The sequence below is a fragment of the Mauremys reevesii genome, linkage group 19 (genome assembly GCF_016161935.1).
Source record: "Mauremys reevesii isolate NIE-2019 linkage group 19, ASM1616193v1, whole genome shotgun sequence".
Classification (NCBI taxonomy): Eukaryota; Metazoa; Chordata; order Testudines; family Geoemydidae; genus Mauremys; species Mauremys reevesii.
In genome coordinates, this window is record NC_052641.1 from 14,724,617 (window position 1) to 14,742,424 (window position 17,808).

Sequence of the window (17,808 nt, forward strand, 5' to 3'; positions counted from 1 at the left end):
CGACTGGCACGTGAAACCCTAAATGCAAGTGAATAAATGAAGAATCAGCCCACCACTTCTGAAAGGTTGCTGACCCCCTGTGTGAGAACTTTTCTGTGAGGCGCCTAGTTCATTCTGTGCAGTGTAACAGGTAGAAGCAGGGGTGGAAGGAGGGCAAGGCTGTTATATAAACCCTTTAACACCCAGCCCCGTTGTAAAGAGTAATTAAATAATGCTTTTGGTCTGTCAGAGTCACTGCTGCTTGAGAACAGCCCATTGACAGCTGCTCATGCTAAAGAATGAATACAATATTGGCACTGCTTTCAGCACAACCGATTCATTGTACTTCCTATTATGAACAGTCATGTCAATTTGTATAAAATATTTTCATGCTTGCTAAATCAGGTGGTTTTACATATCAATGCACTGTTGATCCCTGGATTAAAGTTGGCTACAAAGGATTACTAAAGCACTGGATGTGAGCTGGCTCATGATCCCAACTCTCACAACAGCTGCTGCTGCTGGTACTTGTTCTGATTTGATGATTTAGTCAATGTCACACAACTTTAGAAATTTTTTGACTAATATTTGTTTTAAGTACATCCAGGACTTCATTACAAGCGGCATGGGATGAATCTAGTGTGCACATTACTGAAGTAACAGAATCTCACTGATATCAAGTTAAAAGTTTTATTTTTTTTAAAAGTTCAAAACCCATTTTCAATTTAATTTTACAGACAGTTTCTGGAAATATATAGCTGGTATTTGCTTCCTATTTGTTTGGCTTTCTGATACAAAATCTTACATCATCGCTATCTAGAAAGGCCTCAAAATAGTTACAATAATGATTTTTCTCATTCTTGGCAACTGAAATAAAATGAAAAAACCCTCATTGCTATGGAAATAAATCCATAGCGAGGAAAAGATACAAGCACAATGGGCACCATTTAAAACAAATCTCAAACACATTAATAGTTCAGGCACCAACAGTAACTGCTCTATTTCCCTACACTGAAGATAAGAAATCCTGTCATACTGCAATCCCTGCAGAGTAGCACGCATTGAAGATCTTACATGGCACCCACTCTAACTGGAAGAGAAGTTGAATACTGCTGTGTGCTGAACAAATTCCTGTATTATCTCAGAGTCGCACACTGTATACAATTTACACCCTTTGGAACAAACAAGTACCACCTTTTTGTGAAGTTGCTTTGGAACCTCAATCTGGCAAACCAGCTTTAAACATTGACTATATGTTTACAAGCTGAAAGCATTTTTGTCTTTAAAAAGTTCTTTTTAAAGATCTATGAACAAGGTTGACTTTACGCTAAAATAAATGCCAAACAGGAAGCCAACATATTTACAAAAGAAAAAGTTTTATAACAAAATAAGTTATATACAAGTCACCACGGGGAAGGGAGATTTCACAATCACTGTGCCCACTAATTCACTACGAGTTTACTGTGAGAAAAAAATCTTGTGGGTAATACTAAAAATCTGTAGGAAGTGATCCCGCCCACTTCAGGAGTTTTTACACAACATCTTGCACTTAAAAGCTCCAGCAAAATGTTTGGTCCATACTGTTCTACTGAGCAGATTTCAGTATCGTCTGTTCATCTTCTTGAATTTCTCATAGTGGTAGTCATCTGTTGCTTTCTCATTGGGTGGGCGCTTGCGATTCGGCGGGGACCCTTGGAAGGAGAGAGACACACCTTATTTCCTATTCTTTAATTAACAGGGAAGCATCTTTAGATCAGCATCTTTAACAGCACAGGGAAGCATCATTCTCCTTCACCTCCTAAAGAGTTAGTCTAATGACCTTTAAGCCACCTGGCCTGCAGCACCCCTGCTATTCTACACTTACGCCTCCAATAATGCCAATGTTCTTCAGACTTGATTCTTTATTAGTCCAAATCCTTCCCTCCCCTTCCAAGACAGGTCTGCCCAATGCACTTAAAATCCCCACCTTCAACATCCCCCATTACTCCAGCCTTGGACCTCAGCTGAGCACAGACCGATAACAATGGTGTGCAGCCAAGCATGGGATGGAGAGCTAAAGTGTGAACGGGTCATTTTCTACATGTAATTCTGACCCTTCACCTATGATGGGAGATAGCAGGAGGGACATCTTCCATCCAGGTTGCTTCAGGACTCATCTGGCAGGGAGCACATCAAGAAGGGCATAGGCATCACCTTTCCCTTGAAGATCAAAGGCAAACCACTCTACAATACAAGTCCTTCCCACCAGTTCAGGACACCGTGCCTTAGAGGGCTAGAAGAGAAGGTCATATCTGTTCATGGATCTTGGATAAGGAAGACTTGATACCTCCAACAACCTGGCCATGCTTTGTGTTTAGTACTCACGCTCGGGTTCTGGCTTCTCCGTATCCCCCACTCTCAGTGGACGGGCTTTTGGTTCTTCTTTATTCCTCCTCACTGGTGCACTCAGCTCCTCATGATAGACTGGAAGAAGAGACACCAAATGGTGAATTTTAGAGAGTAGCAGTGTTTAGATGTAGAATCACAGAAATATACACCTGGGAGGGATCTCAAGAGGTCACCTAGTCCATTCTCCCCACACTGAGGCAGGATTAAGTACACCTAGACCATCCCTGATGGATTGTTTATGTTTATCACATATCTTTCATCTGTTGGGATTAAATTTTAGCAGACACACAAATGGAAGCCGGGAGCAATCACTATGATCAGCCTGTGGCTACGGATACTGAATGAAGGCAAAGCGATGGGACACTAAAACTTTCAACAGTTCAGGGGATTTTTTTTTCTGGTTTCTTTCCACCTTTGCATCTGACCTAGCTTCTGCTTCATTGTTGTCCTGAGACTCTCCATTGTCTTTGGGTCCCATGAATATTAATCTGAAGTCAGCCATCTGGACATGGTGAGAGACATTAGGAGGTTGCCTTTCCTCCAGATCCTGTACGAAAGGCAGTCTCAGAAATGAACTCTCTTCTCTTGTCTAGCAATTCTGTCTCACCTGAACATTGGTCTGTTCTAGCATCCCAGAATGCTCTCGCTAGTCCAGTAAGACAGACTTTGTAATCACAGGATGGTCAGGATTTTCCATCATACCATCCAAGAGGTAATTTATGGGCCCCAGTCAACTGGGAGTTCACGAGTGGAAAGTGTGAGTAACATGCCCTACCTTCAGTCCTACTGGGGGAAGGGAAAGATTAGGCTAGCCCAGATGTTTTCCATGTGAGACCCTCAGAAGGAGAAAGTCAAACAGTGCTTAAGGTTGACCATGTGAATTAATAAACTCCGCTTGCATCAGACTTAATTCCTCACCTTATCGCCTCTAATCAGTAAAGTAGCCGCCCATACCTGGGACTGGAGAGCTACACAATTAGACAAACGTGTTAGGGATGGTCAGGTATACTGGGTCCTGCCTCAGTCCAGGGGCCGTACTAGATGACCTATGAAGGTCCATGATACTCACATCTGTTGTGCTGGACGTAGTTCACAGCCATGTTTGTGGGAACAAAGGAGGTTTCACTGTCTTTCTTTTTGTTTTGCTGCTCCGCCAGCAGCCTTGCCTTGGCGTCCTCAGTAAAGATTATGTTTTTTATTTTTGCGCTGAAGAGAAAAACGAACGAGGAAGAAACTTGTTTATATGCTGCAGGTAGAAAGAAGCCTGGGTCCCCAAGTATCAAAACACACAGTAGTAGATAAAACTGCTCGAGTTAGTGGATGGACAGTTTCATGTCGGTGGGGCAGCAGTTGTTGGTGTCTTTGACTTGCAATCTGTTTGTCAGAGAATTGGCAACGCTGTAAAGATGAGTGCTCCATCCCAAGGATGAAGAGGAACGTCACATCCCTCTACAGCTCACCCTATGTTAGTACTTGCTGGGAGCTAATACTACTGGAAGATGCTGCATCACAGACCCGGGGAATGAACCCCTCTATTATTCTGAGTGCTTAAGCGCCTACAGGACCCCACTGTGCTTGGTGCAGTACAAAACACAGAACAAAGAGACACTCACTCCCCTAAGAGCACAGGAAGAGGCAGTATAAATTACCCTATCACTTGTCTATCAATCAGCTTGCCTCAGCCATGACCTGCAGGGATCACCAGTTATCAAACTATAAATAACTGAACAGTGAACCACATACTCTATTCCCAGATCCACTTCAGGAATGCCACTCAGCATCTGATTGGACAGCATCTCTTCGGTCTTCTTGGCTGAAGAGACGCGGATGCTCTCAGGCAGCTCGTACAGACAGTCCTCGGCATTCTTCAGCTTCACCTTCTGCTCCTCGTTTTCTACAATCCCCTTCCTCTTCTTCAGCTCTGTCTCGATGTACTTCATCCTTAGCAGGAGCACATAAGGGGACAGCTGGCATTAAGTTCTATTTCTTACACATCCCTCCAATACAACGGACCACAGCTGTGTCACTGTCCCAGCAGGTAGGAGCGAGGAATGAATGATTTCTCTGATGTCACTCAGTCAGCAGGGGGGCACTGAGAAGCAAGAGATCTGCTATTTTCTTCCAGAAACTAACCAAATCCTCCCTGCAATAAGCAAGCTCTTTACCAATCCACAGAGCAGGTTGCCAATAGCTCACAGTGTCAGTGGACCACCTGGCTGGCCAGCAAGTCTAGGCTCTAACCACAAGACCACGTCGGTTTCCAGAAGGTGAAAGATCAAGCAGAAGTTTCAATGTAAATTTGGAAGCTACTCTGAAAACTCTCCCCCCAAAAAAGGCCTAGGACACCCAATCCAGCATAGTGAATCAGAGCATACAAACTATAACAAAACAAACACTTACATGTCAGCATCCTCATCCCGCCTGTTGGTTTCTGCTGAGAAAGAGGTTCCCAGATTGAGGTCCTCCTCTTCGTTAATCCTAAACGGAACAAATATTTTTTTTTAAAGAATTTGACAGCCTAAGGTGTAAGCGACCAGACAGACTGCATTAACTAAAGCCTTCAAAACAACACGAAGCCTGGAGCATTTTGCCTGCGTTCTTCAATAACAAAAGTCGCCTTGGTGCCATTAACTGCTGCAGACTCAGCAACGTTCAAGGGAGTGTTTTTCAGGACCAAGTCTCTCACACACCCACCTGTCCTTGCCGCGTTCTTTCAGCTTCTTCATGTCCACCATCCCACCGGTCTTTATCTTAAAGGGATCATCCTACAAAACAAAAAATAGTTCAAAAGCAGGAAGCTGGTGCCTAGGTTTATACCATCCTCAGGTTCACTTTCTTGAAAATCCTACACTTCCATCACCTGGGCAAAAATATCTATGATTTTTCTATAGTAAGAGGCTGCATCCTAACTTGCCTTTTATTAAAGCAAGTCATTTCCTGGAACTAGACTTTCAAAGAGACCTACTGGACTGAGCAGATGCTTTCACACCGATATGAACCAGCAGTGCAGTAATGAAAGTATTTAGAACTTACCGCCAACGTTGTCTCTTCTTGCAATTTCTCCCCAACAAGCAGGGCTGCAGCACTAGCAAAACACACAAAAAAGACAAATTATACGCATAGAGAACAAGTCCACAACACTGCCAGTGATGACTACCATGCAAGGTAATTTCTTAAAAAGAATATAGTTCTTCTTAGCCCTTCTCTAACACCTTCTACCTGGGGATCTTAAAGTGCTTTGATAATACTAAATAATGAATCCTCACATCACCTTTATGCGCTATGGAATGATTATCTCCATTTTACAGACGGGAAACTGAGTCAGAGATAGCTTAAGTGATTTACCTCAGGTCATGCAGCGAGTCATCAGAGTTCGGAACAGAACTCTCTGTACAGAATGAACCCTGACTCTCAGTCCCCTTTTCTAGTCACTACACAAAATTTCTTTCCTTGAAAAAGCTTAAAGGGGGAAAATGAAACAGGAGAGACTTGTTTTATGGGTCTCAATTTATAGCTATACACTACAATGTGGTGTGTAAGATACTGAGTCCTACCCCCACCCCCCAAAACAGTACAACTCTGGGAGATAAAAACCCCGTCCATGAGGGTGATATGGTTAATTAGCAATATAAGGCATATTCATTGTAAAATATGACCCTATTCTCATTATTTAACTTCATAGGTATGCTGGGAACAAGTGCCTCACAATAAAGTCTGTTAAAAATTACTGCACCTATCCCCAATATCTCCTCTTATCTGTCTTCACATTTTTAAAGTACCTGCTCCTCTCACAGGTCAGATTCTTGTTGCCACTGTGACATATTACCATTTCTGACTGCAGGCGCAAGGAAAGGCAGGAACATCGACCCTCAGGTGAAACACAAACTTGTCTCTTTTACTGTGTCACCTACCTCACCCCATTGGGCCGTCTTCTGAGACTCTGAACTTCTTTTGCTTCCTCAAGTTTTAGTCTGAAGAAAGAATGTTTAGTTTATTAAGATAGTCTTAATACAAAAATCAAGAAAACAACAGGCATTTTCTGCACCTATCACTCAACTTTCAGGGCAGACTTTTCACTGACATGTTCAAGCAGGTTTTCTAAGCAGATCTCGCTCTTTTTGATACTATCAGACAGCTTTCACATTCTTCTTCACAAACCAACGGGGAGAACCTTACAACATCTGTCTGAATACACCACTTCTATACAAGTTCCTTCAGCTAAGGAAGGAAGCATCCAAAGATGGCTTCCAAATCCAAGTCTCCCTATCCAATGGGGCAAAAATGCTGCCTTGGGTGACCAGCCCAACTTCAATTTGTTAAGATGTCCAGCCACGACTGTCTCACAACAAAACAAGGGAGTCCTTGAATCAGATGCATTATCTGTCACCACTTCTGTCAATAGTTAATGCTATCTAATAAGGTATTTTAGGTAAGGCATTTCCAGACAAGCAGCAGTGAACTTGTGAAATGCCCTACCTAGGCTAGATGTAGCAAGCAATATGGTCAGATGAACATTATATAACTAAGCTACCATCAAGATGTATTGATGCTTGAGTGACACAGAGAAGACAATCTTAATATTCGTGTAAATAGTAAGTGTGTATATTTAGAGTTTAGACATTCTGAATTTCTTGAACATTTAGAAATTTCATTACAAAATACAAATTGCTTATAATTCCTGCCATGAAAACTGTATCTTAAAATAATTTCCAGAGTTAAATTAAAATAAGAGCAGAGAGAGAAACTAAAAGGAGTAGTCAAGGGATAAAACATATGGTTAGAATGTGGAGATCTGAAAATATGATTGCAAGTCAATGAAGCTGGTCGATTTCAAATGACAGGAGTTGCAGACAAGTAAACTGGTAATCCTGCATGAAAGGACAGAGAGGAGGCTGGTGCTAGGCAAACAGAAAGAACTGGGAGGGGAAGATTCATGGACAGCAGTGAATTTTCCTTTTAAGTAAACAATTTAAAGTCAGAAGCCTAGTGGGAAAAAAATCATTCATCTCTGATGGGCCAGTTAGGCAGCAAACGTTTGCTTATGTTCTTTGATTGGTTGAAGTTCAGTACGAACTGTTTGCCTACAAGTCAAACAGAACGCATATATTTGCATGTACGATATGATACAACAACATTACTATTAACCTCAGTATTATTCTTCTGGAAGTAAACAGAAACAAACCATACTCATCCCATGACTATTTGAGCCAAAAATGGACCAGGATTGTTATCATGTAAGTCTCACTTGTATCATGTAACAACAGGGATTCTTAGGTTGTCTTGACTGGCTCCCAAATGGAACCTCCTTCCAGTCTGTAATGTCTCTATGTGCAAATAACTCCTGATGAGAATTTATAGTTGAATAAACACTAGCCAGGAAAAACAAAGCAATAACATAAGGAAATGTAGAATAGGCCTAAAAATTCCAAATGTAAGAGATTTCTCCATTTTGATTTCTGCAGATTAGAAGTGTGACTACAATATTTGATACATTTAAAATGGAGACAATATTTAGCTAAAAATACTGCCATGAATACTAGCTCAAGGTTTCTGAGTCAATGACTACAAGAGGTTTTTTTGGGGAAAGCGGGATAGGGGAGATTACAACAACCCATCTAATTCAAATTAAATGTGTACAACTTCACTTAGGTGTCTTTTCAAGTGCTCTATACAGTTTTCTAGCTGACTGACCAAGGTTACACTGCTAGATATTTATTTATTTAGTGGGTAAGAGGGACAAAGGTACAAGGAAGTTTATAATGTACGATCAGTGATTTATAACAATAAAAGATTACAGGATTAATGGTAAACAGAACAAGTAATACTTTTACTTTGATTATTTATTTGCAACACTGTCATACCAATCCAGTTCTTCAACTGAAATCAATGGCAATTTTGCCATTGCTGTCAATGGGAGCATGATCCTGTTTCTTAATCTCCCATCCATACCAGTGGATTCCGCATGTAAGTTTTCTTTTGGGGATAGATGTTCCCTCCTAAATGCATGTTAGTATTTTGCAATATATTCAAAGGTCAATAAATCCACTCTGTCCATGCTGCCTAATTCAGTGGCCAAGATTTTCAAAACTGGGTGTCTAAAATGAGTCCTCTAAATCTGTATTTAGGGATTAAATAAGCAGTCTGATTTTCAACAGGTCAAGCACCCAATGACTTCGCTACCCAAAAAATAAGGGGGCACAGTGGGCCCACAGAAGGTTGCCACTCACCCTGGATTTCCCAGGTTCCTCTTCATTTTATAAAGTCAATCCCACAAGTGGGGCTTTGAGGGACAATCATGGGTCTAGAGCAGCGATACTCAGACTGAGGCGCGTAAGCTGCAAGTGGCTCTTTAATGTGCCTCCTGTGGCTCTTTGCAGCACATGATATTGAAACACTGTGTGATTTAATTATTAACCAATCAGGATGTTTTTACTGGGTTGTTAACCAATTGTAGATGATAAAATAATACTTGATCAGTCATTTTGCTGTGAGAAACACACACACAAACAGTGAATTCACACTACTGTGGTTCTAGGTAACATTGATTACTAATTTGGCTCCTGAACCACTGAGGTCTGAGTATCATTGGCCTAGAACAATGGTTCTCAACCAGGGGTAAGTGTACCTCTGGAGGTACACAGAGATCTTCCAGGGGGTACATCAACTGAACTAGATATTTGCCTCGCGTTACAACAGGCTACATAAAAAACACTAGCAAAGTCAGTTTCCTACAGCCAATGACTGGTTTATACTGCTCTGTAGACTGTACACAGACATGCGAGTACAATATTTGAATTCCCATCGATTTACTATATGGTAACAACGAGAAAGTCAGCAATTGTTCAGCACCAGCGGGCGGTGACACGCTATTTTAGGTCTGTATCTCTAAGCAAGCGGTTTTCAAGTGAGGTGAAACCTGCTGGTGCCCAAGACAAATCAGACGCTGGAAAGGCGGCGAGCCAGTGGCGGAGCGAGAAGGACACTGCGCCATGCAGCCTTGGGACAGCGGGACACAACCCCGCCTTGTTAGAACACCGCTGCGCCACGTGACCAGGGGTCGCCCACCCACCTGACCTCCTCGGTGACCTGCTCATCCTCCTCCTCGTCCTCGGAGTCCGCTCTCCGGCGGCGGAAAACCTTCCCCGACGGCATCTCGGCCACCCGAGCGGGCCTTCGCTTCCCTCGACAGCTCAGCCCCGCTTCCGGCGCTCGGTGATTGAGTCACAGCGTCGCGCTGACGTCACGCGCTCTGCCTACATTCCCGTACAGGGGGGCGGGGCTGCGCGGAGCTCGCTCCATAGGGAGGTGCCTGGGGAAGGGGGCGTGGCTATTGCAGGGCTGGGCCAACTGGGTGTGCACAGCAAGGGAGAAGGAGAGAGAGCAGAGCCAGGGGCGTCCATTGCCCAGAGGGAGGAGGAGGAGGAATTTCCCGGCCAGCAGCCTGGGATGGAGGTAGGAACAGGAGTTCGTGATTGGCAAATAGGCTCGGATCAGCTGCATCTCTGGCTTCTGGAGGAGTTCAGCTAGCTATTCTAGGAAGGGATGGGATGGGATCAGCTGCAGTCTCTATTTCTAGGAAGGAATCAACCATATATATATATACATACACACACACACACACACACACAAAGTGCCCTAGGGACCAACTAAGATCAAGACCCCGTTGTGCTTGACAAACACAAAGTAGCAGTATGTGGTCCCTGTCTCAAAGAGCTTACCTTGTAAATGGACAAGAGAGGCAAAGGGTACGGGGATATACAAACAGGCTTTGGCAAGGATTCAGTTGCATGATAAATATTAGGAAGGGGGAGTCACCGGCATTATATATTTTAGTAAGGGATTAGTTGCTTTATTGCTGTATGTGTTTTAGGAAGAGACAGTACCCATTGCTTTCCATATTCTAGGGAGAATCTGTTGTATTTGATATTTTAGGAAGGGGTTTTGGTGCTTCAGGAAAGGGTTGATTATATGAGGTGTAGTTTAGTAATGATCCATATCTATTAGCCATTTTGGGGGGGGGGGATTGGGTATAGTTGATGCTTTTGGGAAGAGATCAGTTACATTTGATAATTTAGGAAGAAGAGTAAACTGTCATTATGTCACTTGGTTGATTCCTCACAGCTAGTCCAGGGTTTCCTCCAGTATATATTTAATGTTTTTGGTATGCCTAATGTTCTGTGTCCCAAGCAATGTGGGTTTCACTCATTCAACAGGGAGTTTATTTCACAAACTGATAGCTCTCATCATCAGGATTTTTTTCCGGATATGGGCCCTTATTCTGCAATGGGTTTTGCACAGGTGTAAGGGGCTGCCTGTGTGGATAATATTGCAGGATTAGGGTAGTGATCCTGAACCATCCTGGTGAATTGGTAAATGCCTATCTCAACATACCTTCTCCTGTCAGATTTTATCTGGGGGAGTTCAATTTTAATTTTTTTAAATGAAGAAAAGCAAATTTTAAGCATGTTTAATGTAATCCTATGAAAATTAAATTTTATGAAATTTATCAAAAGATAGAATAGAATAAAAGTATACTAAAAAGTGGACTTATTTTTACATGGGTTTAAAAAGAGGTTCAAATTCCTATTGTCCTGACATGGTCTCTCCAGAGTAGAGATTAAAGTCCCATCACTTGGGGCATTTAAAACTAGGCCTGGACACAACAATAGAGAATGCACTGTAGGGAACAATCTCACTCCTTTGATTCTTTGAGTCTTCTTATCTTTTAAAATTTAAATTTTACCTCCCAGAAAAAGGAGAGAAAATTACCAACAACTTCTCTCAGAGGAATGAGCTAGTGGGGCCTTTTCAAGCCACATGGCTTTTAATGCTGACAATCCAAGCTCCATTCCTCCTTTTACTCAGCAAGTTAAAACCCACCAGGGGTGTCTTGAAGAGATGGCTGCCATGTTTGGCATGATTGTAATTTTCAAGGCCTCTTCCCAGATTGCAAAATATTTCCCATGGGTACCTCCTGGCTGTTAAGAAGTGTGGTGGGGCATTGGACTGGGAGTCTTGACTCCTGGGTTCTATTCCTAGCTCTTCCCCTGGATGATCCTGGCAGTGAGTCTCTCTGTGGCTCAGTTTAAAATGGGAATGCAACTCATGCAGGAGCTATCACTACAAGATTTGAGATCCTTAGATGAAAGATGCAATGCAAGGTCATCTTCCTTTGTGTGTTAATCACATCAAACAGGGGCTGCTCAGTGCGAAGTATTACCAAATCACTCCATTATTTTAAACATATTTTCCCTTGTGCCTGAGTGCTCTAAATTCAGTAAGGGCCAAATTCTGATCGCACTGAAGCCAAAGCAGCTCTGGCACTGATTGCAGTGGGATCAGCATTTCACCCTAAGTGCCGTGAAGCTATGAAGTTGGATGTCCTTGGTGCCCATCCTAAAAGGTACTTTGGGCTACAGTCTCAAATTTCAGCTAAAGAAAGAAAAAATATGTACATCACATGGCTTGCTTCTTGGTGAATTGGTCATAAGAAACCAGGATCGTGTATTTTAAAAATATTCCTCATTTAATACCCCTTGAAAGATGGTAACTATCTAGTTTAGGACAGCTCCTTCTGTCCTTTGGGCTTGTGTGGTAGAACTACTGCCTTGGCATTTGATTTTTCAGGGGCAGTAATGTTGCAGGCTGCACATTCAGCCACTGGATGGGAGACTCGGCTAACTAGTTGTCTTATCTGGCTGCTGGTTGGCTGAAACATTTCTGTTTCCAGTATAGATGTATAGAAACTACTTTGGTGCAATTGCACCCTGATCCTGTAATGAGGTACATACGAGTGGACCCTTGCAAACTTGTTGTTACAAGATCCGGTCTTGAGGTAACTTTCTCTGGACCTACACAATAAACTTGCAATATTAGATGTATCCAGTTAGTAACAAGGAACCCATGAGTGTGTATGGCTCCTTCTGTGAATGACAATGTTGTGTAAGAGCCAGGTCTGATTAATTTTGATAACATTAGTATTATTCAGCAATTGCGAAGTGACAGCTCAAGAAACTGATTTCCTTCTCCTGGATGGTTTAATGCATAAAAAATATACAGGGTTCTTTCTCTGTCTGTGTCCTTTTATACCTGTGATAAAATGCAGTTTTTACCACAGGAGAACAACGGCCCTGAAGGAGGAAGAGTAAACTAAGGACTATGTAAGGACAAAGAGTCATTGCCTTAAGGGCTGCCAAGTCCTGGAAAAACTCTGCAGCCCTGTCAGAAGCAGGAGCCAAGCTGCAGAAATGCTGTACTTGCATTCTGTACCAGGTGATTAACATGCAGCACACATTCTTCTTCCTTTGCAAGAAGCAAAGAGCAAGAAATCTATTCTTATTGTTATTTGGATTGCAGTAGCATCTAGAGTCCTAATTTGGGCGAGTTTGTTGTCGATGCTGTATTGCAGGTGTAAAGGACACAGGGTCTACACAGCCCTCTGCAGTGAGCCTCCCAGCTCAGGTCAACAGACTTGGGTTGCAGAGCTGGCGTTCTGAAAATAGCTGTGTAGACAGTACTTTGAAGTTGTGGCTCAGGCTGGTGCTTGGGCTCTGAATCCTAAGGAGGAGGGTGGTATTTAGACCCACAGCTCCAGCCTGAGCCACAATGTCTACACAGCTATTTTTAACGCAGTAGCATGAGCCCAAGTTTGTCAACCTGGCCTGGGAGTGTTGCTTCTGCAGTCTGTGTAGACGCACCCAGACAGGGGAAGAAACCTGAATATCTTTACAATAAACTTTTCCAGGGGAAAAAGAAATCTATACTGTGAGCTGTCACCTGGTTGCTGAATGTGCCATATAACTTCATGGGTTCCCAAGTGTTCTGCACTTTATCTCCTAGGGTAGAGTTAAGATGGGTTGATGATAACCTGTTTTTGTAAAACAATGTGCTTTCACTAGTCTCTATGGATACTGACCATTCCCTATGGATACTGACCAGTCCATTCCTTATTCTTTTCATGGTATTTCTTCTCACTTATACTAGCTGCTAGTAACCCCTATGCTGCTTCAATATCTCTCTTTTGTCTGATCAGCCTGGTATAATGAATTGGCTTGAATAGCTCAAGAAACATTTTGGGGGCCGGGGGTGTGTGATTTCATGCAAAACACAGACATTCAGGGTTCTTGTTCTGTGTATGTTCTTTACAACTGCATACTGTACATGGTATGTAAGCATGCAGTATGTGGCATCTGTATCCCTAGCTCTTTGCTATGTGTGTAGCACTGTCCTTACCTGGACCTGTTCAGTGTTTCTGTCCCCTCTCCTGGCTGGCTCCTTAACTCTATGAGAGAGAGGTGAGCTGTGGTGTTTTAGTGACAATGTCCTGGGTTCTAATTCCCCATGGTGAGCGCGTGTCAGTGTATCCACATGACCCCTCTTTATGGGAATCCTAACTGGGACTAGCCTGGGATAGTCTCTGCCACCTTTCTGAACCATTCCAGCCTAGTATCCTCTCCAGGCCAGGCCAGGCCCCCCTAATAATCCTTCTCCCCCTTTCACATCCAATGGACAATCCCCTGCCCTGTGTGGCTCAAAGCAGCTCAGGATCAGGGGGATCCTGGTGAGTCAGGAGCTTCCCAGATGTTCAGCAGCCCAGCCTCCAGAGCAGGGTTGGCACCTGCCCAGGCTTTCCTAGGATTGCCCCTCTTTTGAGGTAGCCGGGTACCCACTGCCAGCTGCCCAGTGCTATTGGGCTGAGGATCATCCCGGGGGTTTGGTCCCCACAGCTGGCAGCTGTAAGCTCGGGGGATTCCTGCATTTTGGGAGCCCCCCCCACCTAGCGAACCGGCTCCCTGGAGATCCCGGGGTGGGGGTGACGGAGGGCAGAGGGCTCCCCTCTAGCACAGCCCGTCTGGCCGGGCCTGCTGCCCCACTTCTCCCTCCAGGCTCAGCCCGGCCCCCATCGCCTCCTCCCCCGGCCCGGCCCGGCCCACCGGCCCCTCCCATCCTGCCGGGGTTGCCTGCTGCAGCGCCCGGCCCCTGGCTTCTCCTCCTCCGGCAGCAGGTAACCGGCCTCGCCGCCCCGCCCGGCGCTGGGGTCTCGGGCCCCCGTCCCGGGAGGAGTAGGCGGGTTGGGCCTAGCTCGGGGGCCGAAGCACCGGCCTTGCCTAGTCAGGCCCCCCGGGAGCGGAGCGCCTCGCCCCGCGTTCCAAAGGCCACGGGGGCGGGGCAGGAAGGAGTCCCTGTCCGGCTCCCCAGAGCAGCGTCTCCAGACGGGCCGCGGAGTGACTAGGGAATAGGGTGACCAGGTGTCCCGATTTTATAGGGACAGTCCCGATTTTGGGGTCTTTTTCTTATCTAGAGTCCTAGTACTCCCCACCCCCAGATTTTTGCTGTCTGGTCACCCTGCTGGGGAAGGCGGCTGTGTGATGCTCCCCCGTGCACCCTGTCCTTAACCTGGGGGGCCAAAGACTTGTCACGTCCCCACGCTGGGAAGAGGGGAGATTACTTAGGCAGTGGGGGGATGCCCTCCCATGTATCAGTGGGGCCAGGATTGACCTTGCATTGCCTATGGGACCCTAACGGGCTCGCCCTAGATTTGTGGGGGCCCTGCGTGAAGAGGGTGTGGTCCCTTGGGGTGTCAAGGATGCTTCCCATTGGGGGGGATGCAGGAGAGTTTTAGTATTTGGGGTGTGGGGATTTTGGTGCTTGTCATCACTTGGGGCCAGGGAGGGAGTGGAATCAGAAGGGTTTTATTAGCTAGATGTGGAGGTTAAGGCAGGATTTTAATGAGGCTACATGGTTGTTCCTGCACATTTGATCTTCACATTGGGATGGCATACTGCACAGTGTTAGCAAATAGGGAAGAGTCCAGGGGGTGCTCTGGAAGAGTGTGCTGACAAAACCGCTATCCCTCCCCAAAATAAAACTGTGGATACCCGTGTGGTTATTGACTTGGCATGTGCATAGTGCAGGCCCCGGGGTTTTCTCAGTTACTGAAAGTTCCCAAGTTTGCAGATGAGGGAACTGAGATGGCTTGAGAATTTCCAGTATATTTAGGGTTCCCCCAAAATGCAGGTACCCCCAAATATCGATTGCATTGCTTGTCTTTAAGGTCTTGACACTCGTCACTGTGATCTTTGCTGTGAGCTGAGTCCCTTGGCAAGGTAATGGGCATTTATCTTAAAAGAGTATTTTAAGAACCTTGCTTATTATATATTCCTGATCAGTAGGAGGAAGAGGGGACACAGAAGTAGAAAGCTCAGAGACTCAGCGTGTGCAGAAAGGGGATGATGCAGCATCAGCTGTTGGAAAAATGATGAGTAATGCCTGCTGTTCCTACTAGGAAGGGCAATCCACTGCTTCCTTTCAGCTGCACTGCCTGATAGTGCTGATACTCTATTATCCCCCGGTCCTTAAAATTTTGGTAAGTGTTGCCAAGGCAGCAGTTTGGCTTATTTAGCAGAATTTAAGGAACTTGTGTCTTCCCCTAAGCAACAGTGAACACCTGATTCTAAATATTTGTGCTTTGTTAATTATTGCAGAATAATTGTTGAAGAAGGGACTGTGTTGGTATTGGGCTGGTATATTAGAATTAGTTGGTCTGTTTTCTTGTACAGAATCTTATCATCTGTTGATTCAGTCCTTCCTCTAGTAGTGGGACAGGATCACATTTAACTTCTATTCTGATTGAAAGTTGTAGCTTATTATTAACAAGTACAATACTACTGGAGGAGGGAAATGATTTTCTGGGCCTACTGTATTTGAAGAGTTGGATTTTTTTGAGGGTCTAAATTGCAAATGCTCAAAGATGATAATTTTGCAATCCTAAAGCTAAATGTGTGGGCCCATCATTTTTAATTACCTCAAATAATAAATGAATATGAAAAATTTTGCTTCCTTTGACTGTCTTTCAATAAGGCAAGTAATACCATCAGGGTTTCTAATGTGAGATGTGTTCTGAACATGGGACTGGGACCAGGCGTTCTGATTCCATCTCTGACACTGACTCTCTGTGTTATATTGGGCAAGTCACTTAATTTTCTGGCCCAATTTCCCCCTGGATAAAATGCAGATAATGTTGTATGTATTTATCTTATGGAGGGGAAGAGGGACTAATAACTAGCAAATGTTTATAAATTACTTTGCAGATGGAAAGCACCAAGTGTTTCTTACTATTAATACTCATGTTTACATAGTATGTTGTTTACTAAATGTTTAACTTCTGCAAAGATATTTGCAGCTGACTAGCTTTGGTGTAGGTGCATGTAGTTTCTTTTAGCAAAAGGAGAGAAAATATGTTGTTGAGTAGGATAAGCCACCGGTTTTGGCAGCAATTGTCATCTTTTTGTAGTTAAGAGTTACTGTGGAATTGTTCTGACATGTTCATGCTGTTCTCCAGTGCTTGTTGGGAAGGAGACAGACTGGGGATGACTTGCTTTAAGGTTATTTTCTTTCACTATAAAACAAAATATATGAACTTTGATCAATAAAAGAACGGCTTTAAGAAATGTTTTTATTATTAAATTCCTATTTTCTCAAGCAACAGCAGAGAGAGAACCTGTATGTATGATGTAATTAAGTCAACCTAAGCCCTTGTGTAGACACTGCTAAATAAACAGAAGAATTCTTCTGTCGACTGAGTTACCACCTCTTAGAGAGGTGGATTTGCTACAGCGATGTGAGACCCCCTTCCATCGCTGTGGTGTCTATGCTACAGAGGCGCACTGCAGCATTTTTAAGGGCCTTTCTACACGTGAAATGTTACAGCCGCAACACTGTAGCACTTCACTACCTAAAGTGACAGGAGGGGTTTTCCCCAAGAGGTGGTAGCTGTCTACACTGGGGGTTAGCTCGGCATTACTGCATTGCTCAGGGGCGTGGATTTTGTAGTTACGCCAACTAAACTTTCTAATGAAGACCAGGCCTGGAGTAGATGTACCCTATACTACAAGAAAATCAATTTTAACAATGGTTGCTAAACTCATTTATAGCCTAGCTGTGGTCTAACACATTCAACCCGCACTAGGTAGATGGGACTGACCTGTTTCCCAGTTGTATTCGAAAAGTGAAGTGCTAAGAACAAGTGCAGGGGTTCTCAGACTTTTGTACTGGTGATCCCTTTCACATAGAAAGCCTCTGAGTGCGACCTCCCTTACACATTAAAAACACTTTTTTATCTATTTAACACCATTATAAATGCTGGAGGCTAAACGGGGCTTGGGATGGAGGCTGACAGCTCGCGAACCCCCATGTAATAACCTTGCGACCCCCTGAAGGGTCCCGACCCCTAGTTTGAGAACCCCTGAACAAGTGGGAAAATCAACTCCCCAGTATTGCAAACACTTCACACACGTTTAACTTTAAATATGTGAGTAGTCCTTTGGAATACAGTGGAATCAATGGAATTCAGTGGGACCACGTGTGTGTGTAATTTTAAGCATATATGTAAATGCTTGTGTGATCAGGGCAGCTATTTGTTAATTCATTTTGTTTTAAAAA

At 44.0% G+C, this 17,808-nt stretch overlaps 2 protein-coding genes across 8 annotated transcripts in view; one reads left to right on the forward strand and one right to left on the reverse strand.

Annotated features, from left to right (window-relative positions):
* Window positions 1-1,336: 1,336 nt before the first annotated feature.
* Window positions 1,337-9,598, reverse strand: C19H9orf78 (chromosome 19 C9orf78 homolog). Of its 2 annotated transcripts, none has more exons than XM_039506141.1 (9): window positions 9,437-9,598; window positions 6,279-6,338; window positions 5,401-5,452; window positions 5,062-5,132; window positions 4,768-4,845; window positions 4,111-4,308; window positions 3,437-3,573; window positions 2,344-2,442; window positions 1,337-1,670 (listed from the first exon to the last, which is right to left on the reverse strand). In XM_039506141.1, the coding sequence occupies exons 1-9, from the start codon at window positions 9,517-9,519 to the stop codon at window positions 1,579-1,581; spliced, it is 870 nt and encodes a 289-aa protein (XP_039362075.1). In that variant the 5' UTR covers window positions 9,520-9,598; the 3' UTR covers window positions 1,337-1,578. The 2 variants fall into 2 exon arrangements, with proteins under 2 accessions (XP_039362075.1, XP_039362076.1); XM_039506142.1 differs by having other exon boundaries at window positions 9,442-9,596.
* An 80-nt stretch (window positions 9,599-9,678) lies between these two features.
* USP20 (ubiquitin specific peptidase 20) overlaps window positions 9,679-17,808 on the forward strand; it is a 36,811-nt gene continuing 28,681 nt past the window's right edge. For 3 of the 6 annotated variants that reach the window (XM_039506131.1, XM_039506139.1, XM_039506140.1), the window contains exon 1: window positions 9,679-9,819. The gene's annotated coding sequence lies outside the window, so the exon portion shown is untranslated. Of the gene's footprint in view, window positions 9,820-14,278; window positions 14,372-15,454; window positions 15,474-15,536; window positions 15,734-17,808 lie in introns of those variants that run through there. The other 3 variants (XM_039506132.1, XM_039506137.1, XM_039506136.1) reach the window with 3 other exon arrangements.

Coding starts and splice junctions, on each gene's coding strand:
- C19H9orf78 (XM_039506141.1), bottom strand. CDS start 9,519: ATGCCGTCGGGGAAGGTTTTCCGCCGCCGGAGAGCGGACTCCGAGGAC. Junction 5,133..5,400: donor AAGAAGAGACAACGTTGGCG/GTAAGTTCTAAA, acceptor TTTGTTTTGTAG/GATGATCCCTTTAAGATAAA. Junction 3,574..4,110: donor GAAGTGGATCTGGGAATAGA/GTATGTGGTTCA, acceptor TTTTCTCTTCAG/CGCAAAAATAAAAAACATAA.